The 12116-nt window shown below is 44.1% G+C and overlaps 1 protein-coding gene across 1 annotated transcript; it reads left to right on the forward strand.

The window, feature by feature from the left end:
* The first annotated feature begins 25 nt into the window (after window positions 1–25).
* Window positions 26–9987, forward strand: abce1 (ATP-binding cassette, sub-family E (OABP), member 1). The gene is made up of 18 exons (XM_036551313.1): window positions 26–164; window positions 1628–1800; window positions 2268–2353; window positions 2567–2664; window positions 3378–3495; window positions 3713–3850; window positions 4128–4197; window positions 4607–4703; window positions 4882–4971; window positions 5099–5220; window positions 5602–5823; window positions 7372–7431; window positions 7791–7849; window positions 7982–8092; window positions 8367–8509; window positions 8987–9109; window positions 9228–9339; window positions 9691–9987. The coding sequence occupies exons 2-18, from the start codon at window positions 1698–1700 to the stop codon at window positions 9736–9738; spliced, it is 1800 nt and encodes a 599-aa protein (XP_036407206.1). The 5' UTR covers window positions 26–164; window positions 1628–1697; the 3' UTR covers window positions 9739–9987.
* The last annotated feature ends 2129 nt before the right edge of the window (window positions 9988–12116 follow it).

Below are 12116 nucleotides of genomic sequence, written 5' to 3' on the forward strand. Positions count from 1 at the left end.
TCGGACGCATCAGAGAATACGATCGGGCGCGCCATCTTTCCTTCCCGGCTTCTCTCTCCTGGCGCACACGTTGTGAAAAAGAGGAGAGTGAGAAGCCGCAAATAACGTTGGTATTTCGTGTTCATCTATCTGAGAGAGGAAGACAACAGCCAGGCAGTTGGGGGGTAAGTTGATGTTTGTCGGCAAGTCGCCTCTATTAGCTACTTAATTGGTTCACGTTTTGGTGTGAGACTTGATTTGATCGGCCCCCATGCGTGTGGAGTTAGCTTGCTAGTTGCGCACGGAATTATTTGCTAGTTCTGAGGCCTTTTCGGCCTTTTTGATGCGGTCATTTGTCATGTGTAGGCAGTCGAGGTTTTTTCGGTTACATATATGAACGTGTTGGCTGGTTACCATTGACATGTAGTTACGGATTCAATTTCATGATGTCAGCGAGCGTGTCCTGAAGAGCGAGGTGACTTGGTCCCAGCAAATGGAAACCGCGTCATCACACGATGCTCCTGGCTAGCTAGCCGACAAGCTCGTTAGCTCCGTTGCTAATGGCAGCCTTGCGCCGCCTTCATTTTAACCAGTTGTAGATTGATTAGCCAGCTAGTTGGTTACATCTACATTTAGCCAGTCAGCCTTCTGTCTCATGGTTTCGCTTACGTACTTCCGTAGGTTTAAGATTTAATTCTGTGAGCTAGTTTGAAAGAGCGAGTTAGTTGTCGTTACCCAGACACGGTTAGGTTAGTTAGTGGCTAGCTGATCACATGCTTTGTTTTACGTGTTACAGTGCTAATGTGGTGGACAACGTTAATTGTTACATATTCAAATAACCTAACTGGCTGGCGTTACCGTGGCATGTAGCTGCCTGGGGAAGTTAGGCTAATGACTAAATACAACAGCTCTGTCAGCCGCACATTTTCTCCAAAGCAGAGAATGGCAGTTCTAGCTAACAAGGTGGCCGAGTTAAACGACATCTGTTTCCAAGTTGCCAGGCCATCCTCTTCGTCAAGCTAGCTAATTGTTCACTGTGAGCGTTGTGGCAAATTGTGGACAACGGATTGCCAAATGTCATTTTTATTAACCGGATTTTATAGTAAGGATGAGAATTTTACCTTTGTTTCAAAATGGCAGTAGTGTGGCGTGTTAGCATTCCGCCAAGCAAGCAAACATTTGCGGTATTACAGGATGTTATATTTAGGGATCTAACTACCTGTTTGTAGATTTCCCGTAGGAATGCTTTCCTGTTCCTGTATTTTCTTTATTTGCTAGCCATGTCAGCTAACGTTAGAGTAGCTGCTGTTCATTGTGACCCAAAACAATGTCGAAGTGAACCCACTGACTTCCAATCCACTGACAGCCAAATAACAGATATCGATTTTGCGCAATATTCTGCTCTGCGCAAATAACTGTGCTTCAGCAACACAGAATGAATTTGGGTTGAATGTAACACGAACAAATACACAATGCTAACCGAGTACAAATAACCTAGAGTAGCTGATATTTAAGGCTACGCTGGTCCTGGTGCAATATCTTAAATGTACAGCTTAACTAAATAAGGTGGCTTCTGTGTGTAGCATTTGCAGTTTAGGCGAATAACGTACCCCAGACTCCGGCTGATAATACTGTTATCTGTTTTTAGTGTGGCGTGGCCTTCCTCCTTTCGGGGAAACAGCATCTGTTCTGCCAGGGATTGAGAAAAGGCTGCTATAATGTCAGAGAAACCGACCAGAATCGCAATTGTGAACCATGACAAGTGCAAACCCAAGAAATGCCGTCAAGAGTGCAAGAAGAGCTGCCCAGTGGTTCGGATGGGTAAGAACAATAGTCTATCAACTGAGACCCGGTCTTAAGATGAGGCTAAAGGAAGACAGCAGATTAATCATAACCGCAAACGAAAATTACTCCTTACTGAAAGCAGACATTTTATTAATATACTTCACGTCACATCGCTGAGGCTTTGAGAGAGTTGATGGGCAAAATGCTGTTTATCTGTGGCTTTTCCTGTCCTCAGACCAAGTGAACTGCTCCTCAGACCAAGTGAACCAGAGGCTTAGTTTGCATCTTCCAGACTGCAATCTTACATAAGATAATTATTGTAAACCCTTTTGATGTCTGATTTTATAGAATTGTGGTTTCAGCTAACAAGATTTTGTTTTTGTCTGTAAAATGTCTAATATCTGGCCTTTTGTATTCACTTGCTTCATAAAGATGTCTGACATGGAGTTTCACTTGCAGCTATGGCAGGGCAGTGTCCTCACACACATTTGCTCTCTCTTTAGGTAAGCTTTGCATAGAAGTCACATCACAAAGCAAAATTGTGTGGATCTCTGAATCTCTCTGCATCGGATGTGGAATCTGCATCAAGGTAAATTTTCCACCTAAATTTTCTCTCAAGGCTTGCGGTTACGGATCAAACGGAACTTAAATGTTTCAAAATGTTTTGTTCTGTCAAGTAAAGCATAACTGTCGGTAGCACCTGCGCTCTCATCATATATGCATAATTGCTTGAGGAGCAACTCACAAAAGCATGAACGCAGATAAATTGTTAATGTTTTACATCTGTCTAAATGATTTTCAGAAATGCCCCTTTGGGGCTCTGTCTATTGTCAATCTGCCAAGCAACCTGGAGAAAGAGACAACGCACAGATACTGCGCCAACTCCTTCAAGCTGCATCGGTACGTTAGGATAGGTCCAGTGTTCTGAATATTGCCATATGTAAAGAAAAAACTGCAATATTTATCATCCGTTTCACAGATTAATACTGTATGAAATGAATGCCGTATAATAGTTCACAATAGCTTCTATATGTCTACTCAGTGGTCTTAGCTTGCACCTTGTAATTGTGTGGAAATTCAGTATAGCTTCATATCTTAATTTAGTACTGTTTGTGCAAATAACAGCAGTGTGTAGGGTTTTTTCCTGCCTATATATACACCAGAGGGCCCAGTTAGGCTTTTTGAAAAATGTCAAAATGTCACCTATATCCTAGAATGTCATAAATTAAAAAAAAGTCTTTATATGTTCTTGCTGTACATGATTTGTTTCACTGTAATGCATGTTTCTGACCAGAAGGGGCCACCACGTAAACTTGAGAGAGTCCCCATGTGCTTGACTAGGCTCAAATTTGTCTTTGTAGTCTTTACCTTACCAAAAGGGCAAATGTTAGTGGACTGTATCAACAGTGCCTTTAGAAGGAGAAAGTCTAGTAGGGAACAGAAAACTGTATGTGGAAGGTTTTAATATGTCTTGCATAGCTGTCTTACAAGCTGGTTAATTTGCCCCCTGAGACTTTTGTGAGTCATTACTTGGAAAGCATGTAGTGCACTCCTAGCTGACAACCCCGAGCTCCTTCTAAGCCCCAGGTTTACTCTGCCACTATGTGCTCCAGGCTTCCCATTCCAAGACCTGGCGAGGTTCTCGGGCTGGTTGGCACCAACGGCATCGGCAAATCAACGGCCTTGAAAATCCTGGCGGGAAAACAGAAACCAAACCTGGGGAAGTATGACGTGAGTCTCGCCGAAGGAGTCGGACACGGAGCAGCGTGCTGACTCTGGGAACGCAAAACACAGCGTTTGTTCTGTTCAGCAAGCCAAGTGGTATCGCAGCTGTTTTTAAAGAACGGTGTTGCTGGTTTTAAACTGTAGCATTGAGCCAGGTAGTGTATAATCAAGAGCCTGTGTCGTAATTAAATGTCTGACGGCTGTAAACCCTTCCTGTGGCCAGGCGCCTCCTGACTGGCAGGAGATTCTCACCTACTTCCGGGGTTCTGAGCTGCAAAACTACTTTACCAAGATCCTGGAGGATGATCTGAAGGCTATCGTGAAGCCCCAGTATGTGGACCAGATCCCCAAGACGGTCAAGGTTAGTGATAATGAGTCTCTAAATGATGGGCAAGACCTTTGTGTGATACAGAAATTAGCATCTTTTACGTCATTGCTACAACATTACACTTACAGGCGTTCTGTGTACTACGTTTTTGAGATAGGAGCATTGAAAAAATATTAAAATAACAGTTAACAGCCCACTTATTTAGTAGTAGCATTTTTGGTGCGCTTCAGAACCATGGCTGAGAAACCCCTGTATATGTCTTGGACCAGTTTGCTGTCAGGTAATCGTATTTCCTCTGTTCTGCCACTAGGGGTCAGTGGGATCCATCTTGAGCCGGAAAGATGACACCAAAACAGAGGACATTGTTTGTGAGCAGCTTGGTACGTTCTGTGATACAGCCGACTTGAAAATACAGGTTTATCATCATGGCTACCATCCTCATAGACAGCTGACACAGCAACATTGCAAACATTTTTTTGGCCTGCGCATTATACTTCTCTGGGGCTTGTTGATTTTGAGGGATTCTAATGCCAAATATTCATTACAGTTAGTTCTCAATGTGTGTTCTCAGACAAGTCTGCCCTAAAATAGATATCTTTCTCAAACAAGTCAGCATATTAATTTTTTTTCTTTCATCGGGTGTAGTTTTTGTTTCTCTGGACAGACAGGGCAACATACAAGAGGGTTGTTTGAATTCCCCCTAGTTCGTTCCCACAGTGTAGGGCTGCGGTTTGTGTCTCTGTGGGGCCGCACACACACCTCGGTAAACACCGCTTTCTCCCGGGGCAGATCTGACCCATCTCAGGGACAGGAACGTGGAGGACCTATCAGGAGGGGAGCTGCAGCGCTTCGCCTGTGCTGTGGTGTGCATCCAAAGAGCAGACATGTGAGTCGCCGCGCCCCGCCGTCGCCCGGGCCGAAAACGAAGCGCCCGGCGACGGGAATAAACGCGTCCGCCAGATGGCGTGCGGTCACTTTCCCCCGCGTTTTCCTTCCCCTTGATGCCCCTCCCCTGCGTTTGCCTACCGAGCAGCTCTCTCAGGACACTCTCCCTGTCGTTGCAGCTTCATGTTTGACGAGCCGTCCAGTTACTTGGATGTGAAGCAGCGCTTGAAGGCTGCTATCACCATTCGCTCCCTCATCACCCCAGACAGGTGCGCTCTCCCCCCCCACGCCGCCCAACCCGGCCTCCTGTGAAGCCGTACTTGAGTTACCTTACCTTACCTACTTACCTCGGGTTACCTTTTCTTCAAGCCCCCTTTTTTTGTTTGACTCTCACAGGTACATCATTGTTGTCGAACACGACCTGAGTGTGCTGGACTACCTGTCTGACTTCATCTGCTGTCTGTATGGAGTTCCCAGTGCGTACGGAGTGGTCACCATGCCTTTCAGCGTCCGGGAAGGTAGTGTTTTATTCCTTGCTTTGTCATTTTTGTTTCTTTATTTTTTATGTTGCGTTACATTTTTTTTCCCCACATAGGCTCTTATCCAGGGCGACTTCTAGCACAGAAGGATCATAAGTGGATCCATTGAAGTTCAATGAGCAGCAGTGTCAGACCAGGCTTAGGGGCTTTTATACTGTTTGTGGTCTGCCATAAAGTAGCTTGGTGTTTATAACAAATTAAATTTTTTGATCACTTTGATTTTGGTCACTTGATTTTTTTTTTTTTGTCTGTTTCGTCTGTGAAGCTAAACGGGTATTCCGTTTTCAGGCACGATTATTTAGCTACGCTGTGAAACTGTCTGCATTGAAAAGTACGGACGAAGCACTCTATGATTCTTAGGTATTAACATCTTCCTGGACGGTTACGTGCCCACGGAGAACCTGCGCTTCAGGGAGGCGTCGCTGGTGTTCAAGGTGGCCGAGACAGCCAACGAGGAGGAGATCAAGAAGATGTGCCGGTACCAGTACCCCCACATGAAGAAGGCCATGGGGGACTTCGAGCTGGAGATCGTGGAGGGAGAGTTCACAGACTCTGAGATCATGGTCATGCTGGGGGAGAACGGTAACTACTATGGCAGCTTGGACAGGAACTGAGCAACTGGGTGCACCTTCTGGGAGTTATATACACTAGTATTCTCTCTGGGAGCAGGATACACTCTTACTGTGTTCGAGAGTCAGATACACTGCTGTTCCTTCTGGGAGTTAGATGCCCTGGTACACTGTATGTGGGACAGATACACCGGTATACTCTGCAGGGGTTAGATGCATTGGTAGTTTAGGAATTGTGAGTAGAACGTAGGAAAAAGAAGAGGCGGGCCTGCGCTCAGAATTCTCAGTGTAACTTTTGAGAATGGGCTTAAGCCTCGGAATTCATTCTCATCGTACATTTGACCTTAGGATTGGATTCTTAAAGTCGCCGTGACCGGCTCGCAGCGAGGAATTGGGACAGACTGCGGAAAGAAAAACAAAGCGCTCCTTATGCCGCTGCCATAAGAGCCACGTGGTGCTCTTGAATGCGCGTATTGATCCTGCATTCCGCGCGCGGATATAGGCATTTGGTTTTGCAAGTTTTTCTTCTTCGGTGAAAATGTGTCCTCAGTTGGCTTTGAGCACGGCGAGAATGTGCCCACCTGTTGTCTTTCAGTTACCACCACAAATGTTTCCACACTGCTTGCGGACAGGTAGATGTTATACCTACATGTGCGTGCTCAAAGGATCAAAGGAATATAGTTCCTTCACAGATCATGTAAGGATGTTTACCTGTAGACAGTATAGTAGCTGCCCCACACTGGGGGAGCTATGTTTGTGATGTCTGTTTTGTTACTACTTTGTTCCAAATTGACATTATTTCATTGCATCATTGATGTCATTGTCTATTAGTAAATCAGTCATAAATTGAACCCCTGCCCTGTCTAATGAGCATCTCACTCATACAATTTCATCATAGACCCTGAAGGCATTCCACGGTGGCTGAAAATTGCTAGCCTGCTGTGGTCGTGTGTCGTTAATTCTGTTATAGATCTGAGTACATTGTGAAATAATCAGGAATCCTCATCAGAACCCTTGACCTTTTGTGGTTTGGTGAGCAGATCTTAGGATCTAAAAGGCTGTATTCATCACTGTGTGGCTGATTCTTACACTTTGCCCAGAGGTTACTCTGTATTTCATAGAGTGTCCTATACTGAATTGTTACTTTTTAACACTGAAAATTTATCAGTACCAGCCCTGAACAAGTTGCATCTGTGATCTCCTCTAGTGGTGAAAGTTTTTTTTTTCCGCAACAGCTGCTCAGTCAGTCTGTGAGAGGGTGAAGGACAGTACTGTTTCAAATGTTATTTCCATCCCAGAGCCAGTTTAGCAGCTCAGTTTTGTGTAGCTACTACTTTGGGTAGGACAATGTTGATTTCTTCTGTTGTTTCTGTCTATGAGTTTGGTATTTGAGGTCTTTAATGTCAGTTAGTTATTCACCATACTGTAAGTCCTCAGGTTACCACTTCCTCAAAGGAAAATGTTTGAAGTGGATTCTACCAGTAATATGGGAGTTGTGACTTTTTTTCTTTCATTTAACATCAGCCAACCTTAATGCAAAAGTGATTTTTACCTTTTTTAGGAACTGGCAAAACTACGTTCATCAGAATGCTGGCAGGCCGCCTTAAACCCGATGAAGGAGGTAATTTGTTTCTTCGCTCAGCTTGCTTGCAGAAACCTGCACACCATTTATTTAATACCAGTGTTCTGTGTGTTTCTATGGTGAAGGGCAGCTTATACTGTTTACAATTGGATTACCTGACCATGAGCTGGTCGTCGTTGTTGTTGTTGTTGTTTTCCTTTCCTTGAAAACCCTTTTGTCACAGTACACTGAGAGCCACTCCAGCTTTATGACACTTGAGAGCAAAGCACACAGAACTCACGTTTACAGAATAATGATTAGAATTTGAAAAAAAAAAAGAGCTGAAATTTTTTCACATGTAGCAAACCTTTTGAAACTGATTTTTGAATTTTGAAACTGAATTTTCCCATCTTCCTCAGGGGAGGTGCCTGTCCTGAACGTCAGTTACAAGCCACAGAAGATCAGCCCCAAATTCAAGGTACATCCCACACCTGCAGTTCGATGGATCTAATTCGATTCAGATCCTTCAGATCTAATTCGACTGTCACATGACTTCATTTGTTCGCCGTTGCTCCCATGTCGTGAATAACGTTTCCTCGCATGCGTTCAGGGAAGCGTGCGAGCATTGCTGCACGAGAAGATTCGCGACGCGTACACCCACCCCCAGTTCATCACTGACGTCATGAAGCCCATGCAGATCGAGAGCATCATCGACCAGGACGTGAGTTTCCCACCCATACGCGCTCCGACAGCCGGCCTGGAATACCGCCGAGTCTCGCAGAGCCGTGATGAGCTTGCCTCAGTAGAGGCTGAGACTTACAAAGGGTAGAGCCACACAGCAGTAATTGGGCCGCACTTTCGGCCCTCTAGCCCGGCCGTGCAGCCGTTTCCTCCCTTTCCTTCTGTAGTTGTGGCTGTTGAGTGAGAGTGGAGGTGACGCGGGGCTGGGAGGTGAGCAGGGTTGGTAATCCCCCGGTCGTCTCTGCCCGCCGCAGGTCCAGAACCTGTCTGGAGGAGAGCTGCAAAGAGTGGCCCTGGCTCTCTGTCTGGGCAAGCCTGCCGACGTCTACCTGATCGATGAGCCCTCCGCCTACCTGGACTCCGAGCAGCGTCTGATGGCTGCCAGGGTCATAAAACGGTAAATAAAACGAGCTGCTTCTTTAGGAAGGTGTTGTTTTTGTTTTAGTCATTTTGACACATTGGATAGTTTCCTATGATATGTTTATGCACCATTCGATACAAAGTAAATACTCAGTTAACTACAATGTTAGTATTACTGATAGAATTTGCACTAGTAGTAATATTGCAAAGCCCCCCAATAAAATTCCCCCCCCCCCCCCCCCCCCCCCCCCCCCCCCCCGTATGACTCCAAGTTGTGAATTTTCAGCTTTTCTTCCCCATTTATCACTTGTAAATTATGTGCTTACTTTAGCACTAATATTTATTAGACACATTTTGTTCAAAGTCATATATAATGCATATTCGTATATACTGTACTTAAATATCTTCTCTAACATGCTGTGGATTATCTTAAATGTTTTCCTTTACATGCAGCTGGTACTGTTGAAAGTATAGTTGGTTTTTAATTCATGTTTTGTGCTGTGCATTATTGCAGATTCATCCTCCACGCCAAGAAGACTGCCTTTGTGGTTGAGCACGATTTCATCATGGCGACCTACCTGGCGGACCGTGTCATTGTGTTCGATGGCATTCCTTCAAAGAGCACAGCTGCCAACACGTAAGTCAGAGGGGGTTAACACATGGTCTTTATACAGTGTATTCAGCATGGCTGAGTACATCCCACGTGCCCCAGAGTGGTGTTTTTAATCGCATGTCGTTTCTCCTCCGTGGTTCAGGCCACAGACGCTGCTAGCTGGGATGAACAAGTTCCTAGCGCAACTGGAGATCACTTTCAGAAGAGACCCAAACAATTTCCGACCAAGAATCAACAAGATGAACTCCATCAAGGTAAGATGTGTTCCCACTACCTTGTTCAGGCTTAAATCCGTTGTGCCTGGTGGCAGGGGTGGCATTGTAAGGAACAGGGCTTGTAACTGAAAGCTTGCTGGTTCGATTCCCTGCTGGGGCACTGCTGCTGTACCCTTAGGTAAGATACTTAACCCAGAGTTGCCTCATCAGATATGTAGCTGTATACATGGGCAACATGTAAAAATTGTAACCTATATATGTCACTCTGAGGAAGAGCGTCTGTAACATAATGGTTAGCGGTAAAAGGCTGTATAATTGCTTTGGTGTTTTTTTCTACAGTATTAGCAGTGTGTGAACTTGGCCCCATCCTCCCCCGTTTCTGTGTTGCAGGATGTGGAGCAGAAGAAGAGCGGAAACTACTTCTTCCTGGACGACTAAATTCATTCCCTCGTATCCAAAGTTTCCATCATACTACAGCATATTAAATACTACACATTTCTCGAAAAAGCAGAATATGCCCAGTTCCACTAACCCTAAAGAGACCATCATTGAAGATTCTAAGCACCTGCGTTCTGCTTGGGCTGGTTAGCTGTACACTTGGGTACACCATCATGACTGGAAGGACTGACAGAGAGTGGAGAGGCCGAATGAACAGTTTATTTTAAAGCTATATCCTATTAATTAAACAGCCCATTTCTCAAATACGCTGTCTGGGGGTTTTTTTTTCCCAGTTTTGCATTGTTCCAACTCTGAAATTGTGTTCCTCCATTTTTAAAACACATGCTTATGCATCTGGAATTTCCCTTAGAAACTGCAGAATGTTCATTTGTATATTATTAAAATGTCACCCTCTTGCATTTCTGAAAAAGAAACTGATGCTGTTGTACACACAATGGTCACAACTGTAAAATATGCTAAACAAATAAGATAGACCACAGGCAGAATTCATGGTGAAGTCTTTATTTTCAAAAACATTTCTGAAGGTTTTTCTTTTCTTTGAACAGTGCCCAACGCAAACTGGTAGTGTTAACAGGAACAGAAAAATCCAAGCATGAGCTAAAGATTGTTTCCCATGTATTCTCATTCAAGACAAAGTAGAAACACCCAGAAAAACCCACTCTTCAGCTGACATGACTGACTACAGAGGCCTAACCCTTTGAAAGTAATTAACAGCAGTGCTCCTGGAGCTGGAGTGACACATTTAAGCAAATACTTAAAAGTCTGAATAACAAAATGCACTGGCGAGATTGACTATGCTTAGTTCAGACTTGGCCTTTATTGGGGTGTTGGTTTTTGTTACCTAATGTGGAGTGATACTGCAGAAACCCTCATCTGTGTGCTCACAGACTGGGGGCAAGCTGACCCACCCAACTAGCAGTGTGGAGTACCGCAATCCTTCAGTACCACCTCTAAGAAACAAAAGCAAATTGGTTCAATCAACATCACTCAAAACTGAATCGGCTGCATGCGATTTCAGCGCCTTCTGCTAACACTGACTCTACCGGAGCAAGATTTGAGTAGCCATGGTATAAAGCGTCGCTAACGGGCTAAATATGGACAGCGGTAGGTGAAGGAGATTTTTACAGCATAAATAAAAAGATTATCTGCCCTAGTCTAACATTCATGCAAACATCCACAAAATAAGTTTACAATGTATAAATAATGTAGACTTGCAAACACTGCACAGAGAGGAGGCTGGAAACCTTCCAATGGTCATCTGCAAAACGAGGTGGTGCAAACAAAATGTACAAAAAAAAAATAAACCCTTAACGCTGTCAAACTGCAAATAAGTACAAAAATAAAATCCAACACAATAACTTGAGGCAACAGTGCACTTCCCATACAGTGCTCAACGTCCACATTACATTCTAATTTACACAAGCAGCAATAAAAGCCATTAAAAATGCATGTTTGCAGTAGTAGCACTAACTCCTCATTAAGGCACTGGTGTGTAATTGGGGGAGGAGAAGAGGTAGCACTTCAGACAGCATTTAACAAGCATAGCTAATGTGACACCAACAATTACACAAGCGTGAACTGCTGTAAACCATCATTAAGTCCACACGTGTACACCCTATACAAACGCAACAGCAGGCAAGAGACTTGCCAAGACGTTATTGCAAAGGACATCATGGATCAACATTCTTCTGTCCGAAGCATCCAAAATCGTGCATGAATCTGTCCAAAGCAATGTCGCACACAGAGGCAAAACCTTTACAGTCCAAGATGCACTTAAACCACACCTTCGTTCCATTTCATTGTATACATCTTGAGTTGGGGGTTGTTTCGCTCTATCCGGCTCTCGCTTTGGTTCCGCACGAACACTTCCTTCTCCAGTTTTCAGAACATCTCATTTTCAAAGCTACAGATCACGCTCAATGGTGTGAGCAGAGCACTTGACACATTTCCCCTCAACTTTTTTTGAAAAAGAACATTTACAGCGACAAACTGCTTTAAGGCATGTGCTCTACACATCCATGTCATCTACTTTGTTTTTGAGATGAGACCCATTTTCCTTGGTTTCTTGATGTCTATTAGCATGGTTAACTTCTGGCTTTAATTTCCACATTTTATTTGACGTAATGGAAGTGAAGGCTGTGGCAGTTGCCACGGTCACAACAGACAAATGGACGTTTTTCCATACCCGAAATGAGATGAATATTCCAAGTGGGAGGAAAATGAAAGCTTTAATGAGAAAGTAAAAGAACAAAATGCATGGCATTCCTTAACCCAAAGCATTAAAATGTTTAAATTTAGGGAGAAGTACACAAAAAAAAAAAAACAAACAAACCAAACATCGCAAGACACGTGACTGT

The sequence above is a fragment of the Megalops cyprinoides genome, chromosome 18 (genome assembly GCF_013368585.1).
Source record: "Megalops cyprinoides isolate fMegCyp1 chromosome 18, fMegCyp1.pri, whole genome shotgun sequence".
Classification (NCBI taxonomy): Eukaryota; Metazoa; Chordata; class Actinopteri; order Elopiformes; family Megalopidae; genus Megalops; species Megalops cyprinoides.

Bases quoted from the DNA above. Each gene is read 5' to 3' on its own strand.
- abce1 (XM_036551313.1), top strand. From the start codon at position 1,698: ATGTCAGAGAAACCGACCAGAATCGCAATTGTGAACCATGACAAGTGC. The intron at 1,801-2,267 runs GTAAGAACAATA...CTCTCTCTTTAG, and splicing joins CTGCCCAGTGGTTCGGATGG to GTAAGCTTTGCATAGAAGTC. The intron at 8,093-8,366 runs GTGAGTTTCCCA...TGCCCGCCGCAG, and splicing joins AGAGCATCATCGACCAGGAC to GTCCAGAACCTGTCTGGAGG.